The sequence below is a fragment of the Myotis lucifugus genome, unplaced genomic scaffold, assembly GCF_000147115.1.
Source record: "Myotis lucifugus unplaced genomic scaffold, Myoluc2.0 scaffold_356, whole genome shotgun sequence".
NCBI classification, from domain to species: domain Eukaryota; kingdom Metazoa; phylum Chordata; class Mammalia; order Chiroptera; family Vespertilionidae; genus Myotis; species Myotis lucifugus.
In genome coordinates, this window is record NW_005871404.1 from 860,783 (window position 1) to 873,774 (window position 12,992).

The 12,992-nt window shown below is 45.1% G+C and overlaps 1 protein-coding gene and 1 pseudogene across 1 annotated transcript in view; one reads left to right on the forward strand and one right to left on the reverse strand.

Moving 5' to 3' along the window:
* Positions 1–975, forward strand: part of NHLRC1 (NHL repeat containing E3 ubiquitin protein ligase 1) — a 5,891-nt gene extending 4,916 nt beyond the window's left edge. Inside the window, 2 exon segments of the mRNA XM_006109787.3 lie at positions 7–127; positions 130–975. Coding sequence (XP_006109849.1) covers positions 7–127; positions 130–804 — 796 coding nt within the window. The 3' untranslated portion in view covers positions 805–975.
* An 11,323-nt stretch (positions 976–12,298) lies between these two features.
* LOC102419134 overlaps positions 12,299–12,992 on the reverse strand; it is a 5,942-nt pseudogene continuing 5,248 nt past the window's right edge.

The following is a 12,992-nucleotide window of genomic DNA, read 5'->3' on the forward strand; positions in this document are numbered from 1 at the left end:
CCACAGGCTGGCGCTGTGTCCCAAGCGGGGCGGGTCGTGGTGGGTCCCTGACGGCAAAGCGGCGGTCAAGATCTTTGATTCCGGGGGAGGATCCGCGCACCAGTTTGGAAGAAAGGGGGACCCCGCCCCAGGACATTTAAGTACCCCCTCGATGTCACCGTCACCAACGACTGCCACGTGGTTGTCACCGATGCCGGCGACCGCTCCATCAAAGTGTTCGATTTTTTTGGCCAGATCAGGCTTGTCGTCGGAGGCCAGTTCTCCTTGCCTTGGGGTGTGGAGACCACCCCTCAGAATAGGGTCGTGGTAACTGACGCGGAGGCAGGGTCCCTGCACCTCCTGGAGGTGGACTTTCCAGAAGGGGTCCTCCGGCGAACGGAGAGGTTGCAAGCGCATCTGTGCGGTCCCCGAGGGGTGGCGGTGTCCTGGCTCACAGGGGCCATTGCGGTCCTAGAGCGCCCCCTGGCGCTGGGGGCCGGGACCTGCAGCACCACGGTGAAGGTGTTCAGCGCCACCATGCAGCTCATTGGCCAGGTGGACACCTTCGGGCTGAGCCTCTTCTTCCCCTCGGAAATCACGGCCTCCGCTGTGACCTTCGATCACCAGGGGAATGTGATCGTCGCCGATACGTCCAGTCACGCTGTCCTGTGCTTAGGAAAACCCGAGGAGTTTCCCGTACCGAAGCCCGTCATCACCCACGGGCTTTCCCATCCTGTGGCACTGACCTTCACCAAGGAGAATTCTCTTCTTGTGCTGGACAGTGCCGCCCATTCTGTAAAAGTCTATAAGGTTGACTGGGGATGATGGGCGTGGTGAGGATTCTGGGGCTTGGAACCAGAAGCCCTGGAGCTGCCATTAATGAATTGTTTAGCCCTGGATACATTATTTAGTCTCATCTATCCAATAGGGATCATTATAACCCCTGGCAGACTTACAGAGGGTGAGGCAATTATTAAAGAATATTAATGAAATCTACCATTTATTGGATATGTACTTCATGTGCTAAGAATTGTTTTAAAATATTAGCTCATTTGATCCTTAACAGCTACCCATAAGGTAATTTATATTATGAATCCCGGTTTAGAGATGAGAAAACTGAGACCCAGAGAGCTGAAGCGACTTACCCAAAGTCACACTTACTTACTGTGACAATCACCATTGGAACGCAATTCTGACTCCCAAACACTGTCTCTTAAATAAAATAACATATGTGGGGGGAAATATATGTGAATGTATATTGTTGCTATGTGTACGCTATTTACAAGTAGTCATTTATTTTAGTTGGATGCACAGAGGAGACTTTACAGAGAATTCAGAAAGACGGTTTTGTGGTGGGCATCAGTGAGCTCAACTTGCAACTCGCCTGATGCAATACTGGGTGGAGTTGCTGTGGGTCCTGAGTTACTTGACTGAGAAAAACAATTGAACTGCTTATTCAGAAGGTAAATGTGTCTTCTGGCAACTGTATCTCCCCCACTGTTTAGGCATCAGGAAAGATTACCTAGACTTGGTTGAGGAAGGCCTGTTTTGGTGTATGTTCTGAACTACTATAGAACACACTATATTTATACAAGTGTTAGAGGGCTGGATGATACTCCTGTTACATGTTTATATTAATACAGAGATAAGTCACCACAATTAGTTCGTGGTAAAAATGATTTTGCCGGGCTTTTTATAATCAATAGTAACCGAAAGCACTTTTGTGATGGGGTGTTTGTGCAATTTAAATTTGCCCCATGTATTGCAAACACTGTATACTCAAGAAATACTTCTCTTGATTCTAAGTCAGCATTTAAGTCACTGGTAAACACTGAAATCTTTCTTGAGTCAAAATATAGCCTTGACCAAGATAACACTTGCTTCATGTTGTGATTGATTCAATGAATGAAAATTTCAGGTGAAGTAGCCAGTTCTTTCTTTGTGTGTTTTTAGCTGGATGCACAGAGATGTGTGTAAGCACCTCAGAGTTTAGTGCTGTTGGAATAGTACCGAATAACTGGCACCTCACAAGCAGCACAACATTTTCCTCAGGGAGGAAATACTGGTTTTGAAAGGTGAATGTTTGCTTCAGATAATAGCTGATGCTTTATCAACTACAGGATTCTATTATACTAAGGATTTAGTAGACATAATGTACACACTAGAGACAGTCCCAAAATTATGAGTAAAATACGTTTCAAGATTTTAAGTTTGTTCTTTGGAGCTAAAAGAGCCTGTTTCTATGCCAGTCCACAAAAACCCATTTTGCTTCTGTGTTCTTATCAAATAGCACTAACAATAAGATTTCAGACACTCTGGAGCGCATTTGTCAGTGCATTCCAAATAAGGATTCCGGGGACAACCCCACCCATGGAAGTCATCCTTAGGTCAGTGACTTCATAGGTAACAAGAAAAGTCTCAGGTGGAGATACATGTTCAAACTTGTTCATTTGCAAGTAGGGCTACTGTGGCTTGATCTTTAAAAAGTTTTCCTTATGCCCTAGCTGGTTTTGTTCAGTGGTTAGAACGTTGGACTGAAGGGTCACGGGTTTGATTCTGGTCAAGAGAACATGCCTCTGTTGCAAGCTCAATTCCTGCCCCCAGTCAGGGTGTGTGCAGGAGGCAACCAATCGATGTATCTATCTTGTATCAATGTTTCTCTCTCTGTGTCTCTCCCCCTCCTTTCCACGCTCTCTGTAAATCATTGGAAAAAATATCCTTGAGTGAGCATAAATAACAACAAAGTTTTCCAAACAGTTTTCCTTAGGAATAATGACATTTTAATGGCCTTTGAGTTGAGTCAGTTCAAGGGATTTTCTCTTGTTTGGGATCATCTTTGGCTATGGTGCTGTGTATATGTCTTTTTCAGACAGTACTCGGAGAGAAGATGTGGAACATGTCACACATGTGGAGATATGTGATCAAGGTATTGCTTGTTTCATGTGGATTACCTCACCAGAAGAATGAGGTGTGAGTCCCTGAGATGATGTGAGAGAAAATCGGAGAGGTGATAACAAGCAACCTTGTTAACTGCTACCTCTCTTTGGGAGTGGGTGAGGCAGGATATACAACATAAACAGATAGCAGCTCTTCCCAGGAATGGCATAACAGGGTGTGTGTTTGGGTGGGGGGTGGGGGAGGCAGGGTTTCCCTGGGAAAGATGCAAAGCTGGCTGTTTTTGATCTCCTGAGAGGCAGGAAGAGATCATTACAGTGAAAAGTTAAAGGTTTCAAGGTGATAGAGGAGAGCCCAGCCGGTGTGGGTCAGTGATTGAGCATGGACCTATGAACCAGGAGCTCACAGTTCAATTCCTCTGACAGGACATATGTCTGGGTTTTAGCTTCCATCCCCAGTAGGGGATGTGCAGGAGGCAGCTGATCAATGATTCTTTCTCATCATCAATGTCTCTCTCTCACTCTCTCTCTCTCTCTCTCCCTCCCTCTCTGAAATCAATAAAAATGTATTTTTTTAAAAAGATGAAGGAGGAAAGTTGGAATAACCCTCCAGAGACAGGAGATAAAAGGATGTGACCAAGAGTAAATGGAGAAGAAGAAAGTCTCTTTCTGAATGTGTCCCTCAATCATGTGCCTTTAGGCCAACGCTCCCCACCGTGTACCATCTGTTGAGTCCATAAAAGCAAGAGCAGTCCCATCTCAGTAGTCCTCACTTTCCCTTCCATCTGTTCCAGCTTTGCCCAATTCCTGATCCTTGGATTGTCTCCTGTTTTCACCCTTGTTCTGCCTTCTGGATTAGCCACCTGGACTTAGTTTTCTCAATTTTTCTCTCTCGATATTTTCTGAGGACTTTGGTTCATTTTCATAAATCTCCCCTCTGGCAAGTCTCACCCAGGACGCAATGATTACCATTTGGCAAGGGCCTTATCTAGATCTTTCCTGACTCCTCATTAAGTGGTGTGCAACCCATCCGAAGTGAATAATATACCTTTTGAGGAACAAGCAGAACATGCCATGCATCTCAGAAAAATGAAGAACCACTGATGATGGCTGATTTAATCATCCCTATACCTGCCACAGAAAGAAGAGGTCTATATTGGAGGTTAGTGCTTTACTCATGGTGATACACTATGATGGTGTATCATGGTTAGTAAGGAGATGACTGCTTTCTTGAAGAGTAAGTAGAAAATATGACAGGGAGGCTTCAAACGCTCACCACCACTATCACACTGAACAGTCATGGAGTCTGCTGAGCCCACAGCTACTTCTGAGGAAAACTGTACCCCTCCCACAGGCCTGCTGACCAGCCTGCCCTCAGGCACCATGTTTTCTATTACATGGTCCCCTCTAGCAATAGCTGATTGGATAGGGGTACACGCCTAACTAAATAACAGCCTACTCATCAATGTCCCATCAAAGGTATGAATTAGACCAGGACTGGCCTACCCATTGGCCTGGGGCAAACAGGTTTTCCCAGAAAGCAGCAAGGAGATTGAAACACAGTCATGGGCCGCTTACTGACGGGTATCCATTCTAAGAAATGCACTGGTAGGCAATTCCGTCGTTGTGCGTACATCATAGAGTGACTTACACAAACCTAGATGGTGCCGCCTACTACTGCAATTGTATGTGCTATACTTTTACATGACTGGCAGCACAGTAGGTTTGCTTACACCAGCATCACCACAGACATGTGAAGAATGTGTTGCGCTGTGATGTTATGACAGTTATGACATCACTAAGCGATAGGAATTCTCTAGTTTCATTATAATCTTATGGGACTCCCGGCATATATGCAGTCCATTCTTGACCAAAACGTCACTATGCCGTGCATGACTCTAGATTCCTGTCCCTGAAATTTTGAATAGAGATACATGGAGCAAGTCAGGCAGAGGGCAGCCTGGGGGTAATGCTGAAAGCCTGCTCAGTGAGAGGGGCACGGAGCAGCTGTGAGCGAGCCAAAGTCCCAAATGCGAAGAAGCCATGAGGCAGAGAAAAGATAACCACTATGAAGAATCCAGGTCAGAATGGGAGGAGAAAACGCACCCAGAGAAGCTAATCTGTGAGATTTTTTTTTTTTTTTTTTGCAACAGAAAGTGTCTAACAAAAACTACACTGTGTTGTTGATTTGTCTGGAAAATTTACACTTAAACCTGTGGATTTTGATGCCATGAGTGAGAAACTAATTCTGAGAGATTCCTCACACTCCCATCAACACATCCACCCTTCATCCTGGTGGGGCCTCAGACCAGAGTCCAAGCAGAGGCCAACATACCAAAGGTCTAAATATTTGAGTTATAAGTCAAGCCACCAAACTGTTAAATAAAACATATTTAACCCTCCTATCTTGATAAGGATAAGTGTATAAGTTAAAAGTACTCTTTCATTATGATCTGGAAGGCCAGGTTCCATTTAGAATACTTGGATGGAACTTTTGCTCAACTTTGAGGTGCCAAAGTTTAAAGGAAGATCATGATAGGCTGCAGCATGTTTAAAAGGTCTGAAGAAGAACCCAAAAAGCGCATTTGCTTGTCAGCCTCTAACAACTAGAATGTAAACACCATGAAGGCAAAGATACTTGTGTTGTTTGCAGCTATATCCTCGTGCCTAGAACACAGCCTGACACCTTGTAGGCATTCAGAGATATTTGTTGAGTTACTCTATGTTTTTTTCGAAGGTCTTTTTCTAGACCATGTATTTCTTTCACTGAAAGGGAAGTGCTGTAGGCAGCTGGGTAGTTTGGGGAAGCTGGTCGAGAATGAAAACAATTTGTGGTGGGTTTGCTGAGTGACTCGGAGAGAGCACAAACGCATTATGGTGACTTTGTGGTAGCCTGGGTTGAGACTGGGTGAAGAACTTCATGTCCTCAGTCACCGCATTTCCAATTCACCAAGCACGTGGGACTTTGAGGTATGAGCATGGCCTGAGTTTTTGTGAGTCATGTCTTTTGTTAGACCACGAAGAATGATAATATGAAACTGGGCTTTAAGCCATAGATTTTAGGACTGGAAGGAAACTTCGAAATTTTTAATTACCATGCACTCAAATGACAACCGAGGCCTGCAGAGTTGTAAAAGGACAAGTTCAGGTCACACAGGTAGTTAAGGGTGGAACCAGGACTTGAAACTGGACTTTTCTATATTCCACACTGACCCCTGGAGTGGGAAAGAATCTTTGAAGGTCAAAGGCTGGGGATACAAACACACACACACACACACACACACACACACACACACACATGCACATATGTATGTGTTGGCACTAGATCTTTTACTGGTGAACTTCTTATGTTCTTTACAAATAGATCTTTTGCCCCAACTTTCCTAAGTCAACTTTCATTTTATTGTTTCACTGCATCTACTGGGATGTCTTACTGTTTCTTTCTCAAATAACATCCAGGTTTGTATGCACGCTGGCCCAAGAGAACACCATAGTATTTCCAAATTGTCTGCTTAGACCAGGGGTGGGCAAACTTTTTGACTCAAGGGCCACAATGGGTTCTTAAACTGGACCGGAGGGCCGGAACAAAAGCATGGATGGAGTGTTTGTGTGAAGTAATATAAATTCAAAGTAAACATCATTACATAAAAGGGTACGGTCTTTTTTTTTTTTAGTTTTATTCATTTCAAACGGGCCGGATCCGGCCCGAGGCCGTAGTTTGCCCACGGCTGGCTTAGACCATAACCAGCAGGCCTGTCTCTTTAATCATAAGTAAGCCCTAATGCAGTGATGGCAAACCTTTTGAGCTCGGCATGTCAGCATTTTGAAAAACCCTAACTTAACTCTGGTGCCGTGTCACATATAGACATTTTTTGATATTTGCAACCATAGTAAAACAAAGACTTATATTTTGATATTTATTTTATATATTTAAATGCCATTTAACAAAGAAAAATCAACCAAAAAATGAGTTCGCTTGTCACCTCTGACATGCATGTCATAGGTTCGCCATCACTGCCATAATGAGTCCAAACCCATGAGCTCTCTCCCTGCTTCATTCTACTTCATGATCATCAAATGTGCTCAGCAGCACCTGTGTTATAAAAAGGAGCTTCTGCTTGCAAAAGAGTGTGATTAAAGAACTTAAACACAACTAACATTTGCACAATACTTGAAAATTGTTTCAAAAAGCTGTTTATTTGGCCCTCACACTGTCTCTGAGATAGATGGTCAGGTTTTATTAGGGTGACTCTATAGGGGAAGAAGCTGAGACTGACAGAAACGGAGTGACGCCCGAGATCACATGACCAAATCCAGCTGTGTTTGGGGTTGGGGGAGAGAGGTATCTGTAAAAAATCCCCGCCCCCACATGACAGTATGTGCAGACAGGGTTGGGTCCCACTGCTCTAGAGAACAAACAACTGCCAGCCCTCCCTTCGTGGGGTATCCTCACCACATCTCCCCTTCACATCAATTTGTCTGAGCAGTAGGTAATGTTCTGTGGGAAGAAACATTGCCACCCTCCCCTGGTTTCAGAGCTTCCGCTTCAATGTAGACTGATCCTATCAATTTCTGAGCATCATACGCTCCATACTCGGTGCCTTCTTTGAGGTGCTATGGAGAGAGGCCTGTTTCCATGGCAAGAGCAGGTACTGTGACTAGGCCTTGGGAGGGCTCTGAGCGATGGGAGTCAAATTCTGATATTTCCTTTAAAATGAATGCTTTTGTTTAAAAAAAAGGAAAGTGCTCATTATTTTCAGGAGTCAGAGAAGGTAACTCTTCAGCTGCCTGGCGCACCATGCTCTGTAGCTCTGTGATCTGACACCCAGTGTTGTGAGGGCTACACAAGCCAGGCAAGGAGCGACTTCAAGAGCCAAGTGGCCAGTGGCAGCCGCCTGCCTATGAAAGGCCACACGTTCCAAAACCAAGGCCCCCACGTTCTCTCCCATTCCTCTCCCCTGTCATCTGCCCTTTGGCTGGCTGTTTCGCGGTCGTTCCCCGCAACCACCCAAGTTGCAGAAGTAACATACACTCATAGTAGAATTGGAAAAGAGAAATAAGCATAAAGAGCCCAGCTGGTGTGGCTCAGTGGTTGAGCATCCACCTATGAACCAGCAGGTCACGGTTTGACTCCTAGTCAGAGCACATGCCCAGGTTGCGGGCTCAATCCCCAGTAGAGGGCCTGCAGGAGGCAGCCGATCAATGATTCTCTTTCATCATTGATGTTTCTATCTCTCTCTCCCTCTCCCTCTCTGAAACCAATAACAATATATTTTAAAAAGAGAAATAAGCATAAAGATATTTAATCATTTTCAATGAGAGAAAATGACTGATAACATCTTGAATTGAGTTGACTCATCATTGTGGAATTAGCATTCCTGAAACTCACTTTATCAATCCAAATTTTGTAAAAACAGTGAGCAGATCACATAAATTGATAGGTCTTCTGCAAAGTAAATTTTAGGTAATGTTCTGTGGGAACATTCAGCTCAAGTTCAATTTTGGAGATCCCACAACCCGAGAAGCAAAGGTCCGTGGCAGAGGGAGAGGTATTCACCAAATATTCCATCTGCCCCACACAGTTCCCTGCGGTTCGGCTGGGCCACATGACAAGCTGTGGACAGAACCCAAGATGAAACAGTATAATTAGTGTGAAAGGAGAAGAATGATGAAGTGAGGACACAGGCTTTTCTGAGGTGAAAAAGAGGTCTCAATTTCATAGTGAAAGTACCAAAATTTATAGAAATAAAATATTGTACCTACATTTTATAAAGTGAAATTAAAGTGGAGTCTAATTTAGCTCCTAGTCTTTTCAGTCATACCCAATTAGCACTATAGCCAGGAAAGTTCAGTTTAATGTATGTTTTCAGGGTGTTCCCCCACCAGTCATAAAGGCAACCTGCCCCTGCTGCTTTAAAAGGGAGAAGAGTTCCTGTGAATCTGTGAAATCGAAGGTCAGCAGCGGAGCTGTGAGCTGTGTGGGCACCGTGTGGTCAGTGCATGGTGACGTGTGGTAAAATCAGAGGAGCCTTCTGCTCCAATTTCTTCACGTCAGCCCTTTCTGCCCTCTGCCCAGTGTGCTCGCTGGTGAGCAAGGTGTTCCAAAATAGACTTCAGCACAACGACCTTTCTTCCCAGTCTATTTCCATTTGCAAACCACTGATTGAAATATCTGGGACTGACCGTGAAACTGATGGCACAGGAGGCCAATTCCATTACATGTTGGAGTTAATTTCACATCTCCCCCTCCCCCACCCCTGGGGAATACTAACAAATAAATCTTAAAATTACTAATTTTTCTTCTTCTGGCAAATCAGTAAGAAATACTTTCTATGAATTTGCTAAATTTTCTAAGAGTGTTCTCTGTCCGAGTGAAGCATCTGACGATATCAAAATGTATTTTGATCGTGCAGGAAATTTATCAGATTACTGTGTTTTTTTTTTTTGTAATGTCTTTGTCAGGTTTTGGCAGTAGGGTTGTGGCAAAACCTGACAAATTACTGTGACTTCCTTCCTTCCTTCCTTCCTTCCTTCCTTCCTCTCTTTTTATTCTGCTCTAATGATCTAGACAAGGAAGATGGAAGGGGTGGGTTTTTTGTTGTTGTTCCTCCCCCTCCCCAACCCTATCCTTCCTCCTTTATTTTCTGAAATAATCTGTATAACATTGATGTTATTTCTTCTTAAATGCTTGATAGAATTCACAGTGAAATTTTGTGACCAGGAGGTTTCTCTCTCTCTCTCTCTCTCTCTCTCTCTCTCTTCCTCCCTTCCTCCCTCCCTCCACCTGTGTGTTTGTGTCCAGACTTTATAGGTTTTTTTTCTGCAAAAAGATTGGCCAGTTGGAACTCACTCTACCATACTGGAAAAGGAAAATGAAGTTTATCAATTTAAAACATAACTTTTACATTTCTTTGATTTCTTTGGCAAGCATCTACCCAGTAATATGTCCTATGTGATCATTTTATGTGAAGCAGTTTGCTAACAGTGGAGCTATAAAGATGCTCTTAAGGCACTGGTGGTCTGGTGTGGAGATGGACAAGACAATCAGAGGATACAATACAGAATGGCAAGTGCTCTGCACAGGTTGCTCCAGGCACTACCAAGAGGGAGAGGTAACCCCAATGGCCACAACAGAGAAGGCATATTGAAGAGATGACGTCACCCTGGAATTCCAGACTGATGCATGTCATAAACCCTGGTTGCTTCATCCAAGACAAGCTAAAAGTAAACGGTATCCTGTATCTAGTCAGGATTCTGGGGCCATATAAAGAAGACAAAAATGACAGCTGTGTTCCAGGACATCAAAGGGCATTTTACGGATATTTTCACATTTAGCTAAACATCCCAGTAGTAAATTTATTAATATCTGCCCGGGTCAAATGTGCCCTTTTCGAATAAAGCTTATTGATGTTACGATAAAATATTTCCCACAGTGAAATATTCTGAAATCTTCTCCTATGTGCACCCCTTATCCGTCATCATGGAAACCACAAATTCTGTGGGAGGAGAAGTAAAATTGATATAACAGACACTTTCCTAATGCAAAGATATGTCTTTGGAGGGGTCCTCCTGTCTTCTCTATGCTCTTATATCTCTCAATGCTCAGTATTGAGAAGGCTAAAAGGCTAACTCCAATGTAACCCTGATGTTTGGGGGGCTAGCAATCTGCATCTGTGCCAGCAATCTAATGTACATTCTTGATAATCTATGATTAAGTCACTGCCCCTTTCTCCAGATTCTGGTCTTGCAAGACCTGTTACCTAAAGGCTCACATTTTACAGAGGCCATAAACCATGAACAGTACACAACCCGGAGGGGGTTATCAGCGCTGGCACCAGGCCAGGTCCTTAGATACGATCTCAAGACCCCCATCCCAACCCACCGGGCTTTTTGCAAAGTCCACGAAAGGTCGGAAGTCCCATCCATATTTAGGGGACAAAGAAACCAAAGGGGATAAAAGAAGCTCTTCCACCATATTGGTTTGCTCAGACTCAGGAGGCAACTCCTCTGAGACTGGTGGCATAATAAACCTGTGTAACTCCATTTCCCTAAGTGTCGCTTGGGTTTCTTCGGTCTTCTACAACAGTATCTGCCACCAGGCACTGAGGAATCAAGACCTTGGCCCTGGTTAGAGTGTCATCCTGATATGACAAGGTTGTGGGTTTGATCCCCGGTCAGGGCACATACAAGAATCAAGCAATGAATGCATCAATAAATGCAACAACAAATCTCTCTCTCTCTCTCTCTCTCTCTCTCTCTCTCTCTCTCTCTCTCCCCCTCTCCTTCTCTCCCTCCCTCCCTCCTGCCCTCTCTTCTAATTTCTAAAAAATCAATTAAAAAAAGAAAAGAAAAAAAAGACCTCACCAGACACCTAGGCACTGATGGTCCTCTCCTTACCCAACTCAGGTGGCATCGTTCCTGCACACTAACCGAGGGACCAGGGAGAGGCACAATATTCAAGAGATTGCAAGATTTCACCTGGTAGCTCTGTTTAACGATTAGAATGTATTGTTTAAAGAGGTCAGAGACATTAGCTAATTTCAAAGAACAATGTAGGATAAATATGGAGCCTGAGGATAGTTTTGACTCCTGGCACCCATCACTTGGTCAGGAAATCCAGAAGAGCTTCTCCAGTTTCAATGGAAACCACCCTCAATGATGTGTTGATTTGACAGGTTATTTTATAACTGAGTTATGTGGGGTTTTTTTTTTGACAGGATGTGTGTTAAATTAAGATTGTGTCTATAAGATTTTGTCTCAGTTGTGAAAGTTGCCAAATAATTTAGAAATAATATTTAGCAGCATCTCTTCATGTAATCACCGTTAATGAAAGGCTACCTGCCAGGATATGACCTTCTCTTGGGTTCCATGCTCTCTCTTCCAGCTAAGTCACCTCATTAGCATCTCCCTCCGGGGGAGTGGGCTCCTGCCTCAGCTCTCCCGCTGGCTCTCTCTGAAGCCGGCTCCTGCCCCAGCAGGCGCAGTAGAAGAGGCTTCCCGTTAGTTAAAGGTTTTCCTGTCTGGTGCCTGGGGTCTGCCACCCAAGACATAGGCCTTATTACTCACTCCTACCTAAGCTACATTGGCAGCCTTGACCTTGTTCTTACCCTCAGGTCCCAGCTTGGCCTCAGGTCTACTGTGTTGGGCTCCTTTTGCTTTATCCATAGCTGTGACTTCCTTCCTCCCCCCCCCTTCCTTCCTTCCTTCCTTCCTTCCTTCCTTCCTTCCTTCCTTCCTTCCTTCCTTCCTTCCTTCCTCTCTTTTTATTCTGCTCATTAATGATCTAGACAAGGAAGATGGAAGGGTTGGGTTTTTTGTCGTTGTTGTTCCTCCCGCTCCCCAAAATACCAGGGGCACAAGTCAGTCCATTCTACGTTCTCTGTCTGAGGTAGGTCCTTAAGACCCATAGAAAGGGTAGAAGGTAGCTATATGGATTCAGTTTGCATCCGGACCTTTTGCAGCGCCTTTCCGTCCAGCTGTCGCTTGCGGACAATGACAAGGCAAACGAAGACCAAGGCCACACCACGACAGCCCCTTCAAGTTTCCAGAGTAAGTGTGTTCCATCAGAGCTGAGCGGCAGCTTTTGAACCCATTCCTCTTAGATACGCTGCCGAGGGTTTCTCCACACCCTGTGGAGCTACGTGCAGGGTGGTTGCAGCCTGGAGATTAGAACGTGGGGCACCCTCTTCTGCCGCCACAAACTCTTCCAGCAGCCAGCACAGCCAGAGAGTGCTCACGGACAGCTTCTCCCGCCCCCGCGCCTCTGCCTGGCAGCGCTTTAAGGTGACCAAGCAGCGCAGAGCGACCAGTAGAGGTGGCGGCACTGGGGGAGGCCACCCTCCCCGCACCCGCAGGCGCTCTGGGTCGCACTGTGGGACTCAGGGGCCTGCTGGGCTGGTCTGTGCCTCCCTCGGGGCGGAGCGCAGAGCAGAGGAGCGCTCACCCTGCAGCCCTCCGGGAAGTCCCAGGTCAGGACTGCGAAATGCTGGGGTTGCCTCAGGTCAAAGGATCTGGCAGCGGTTCTCAGCCTGTGGGTCGCGACCCCTTTGGCGGTCTAACGACCCTTTCACAGGGGTTGCCTAAGACCATCCTGCATATCAGATATTTACATTACGATTC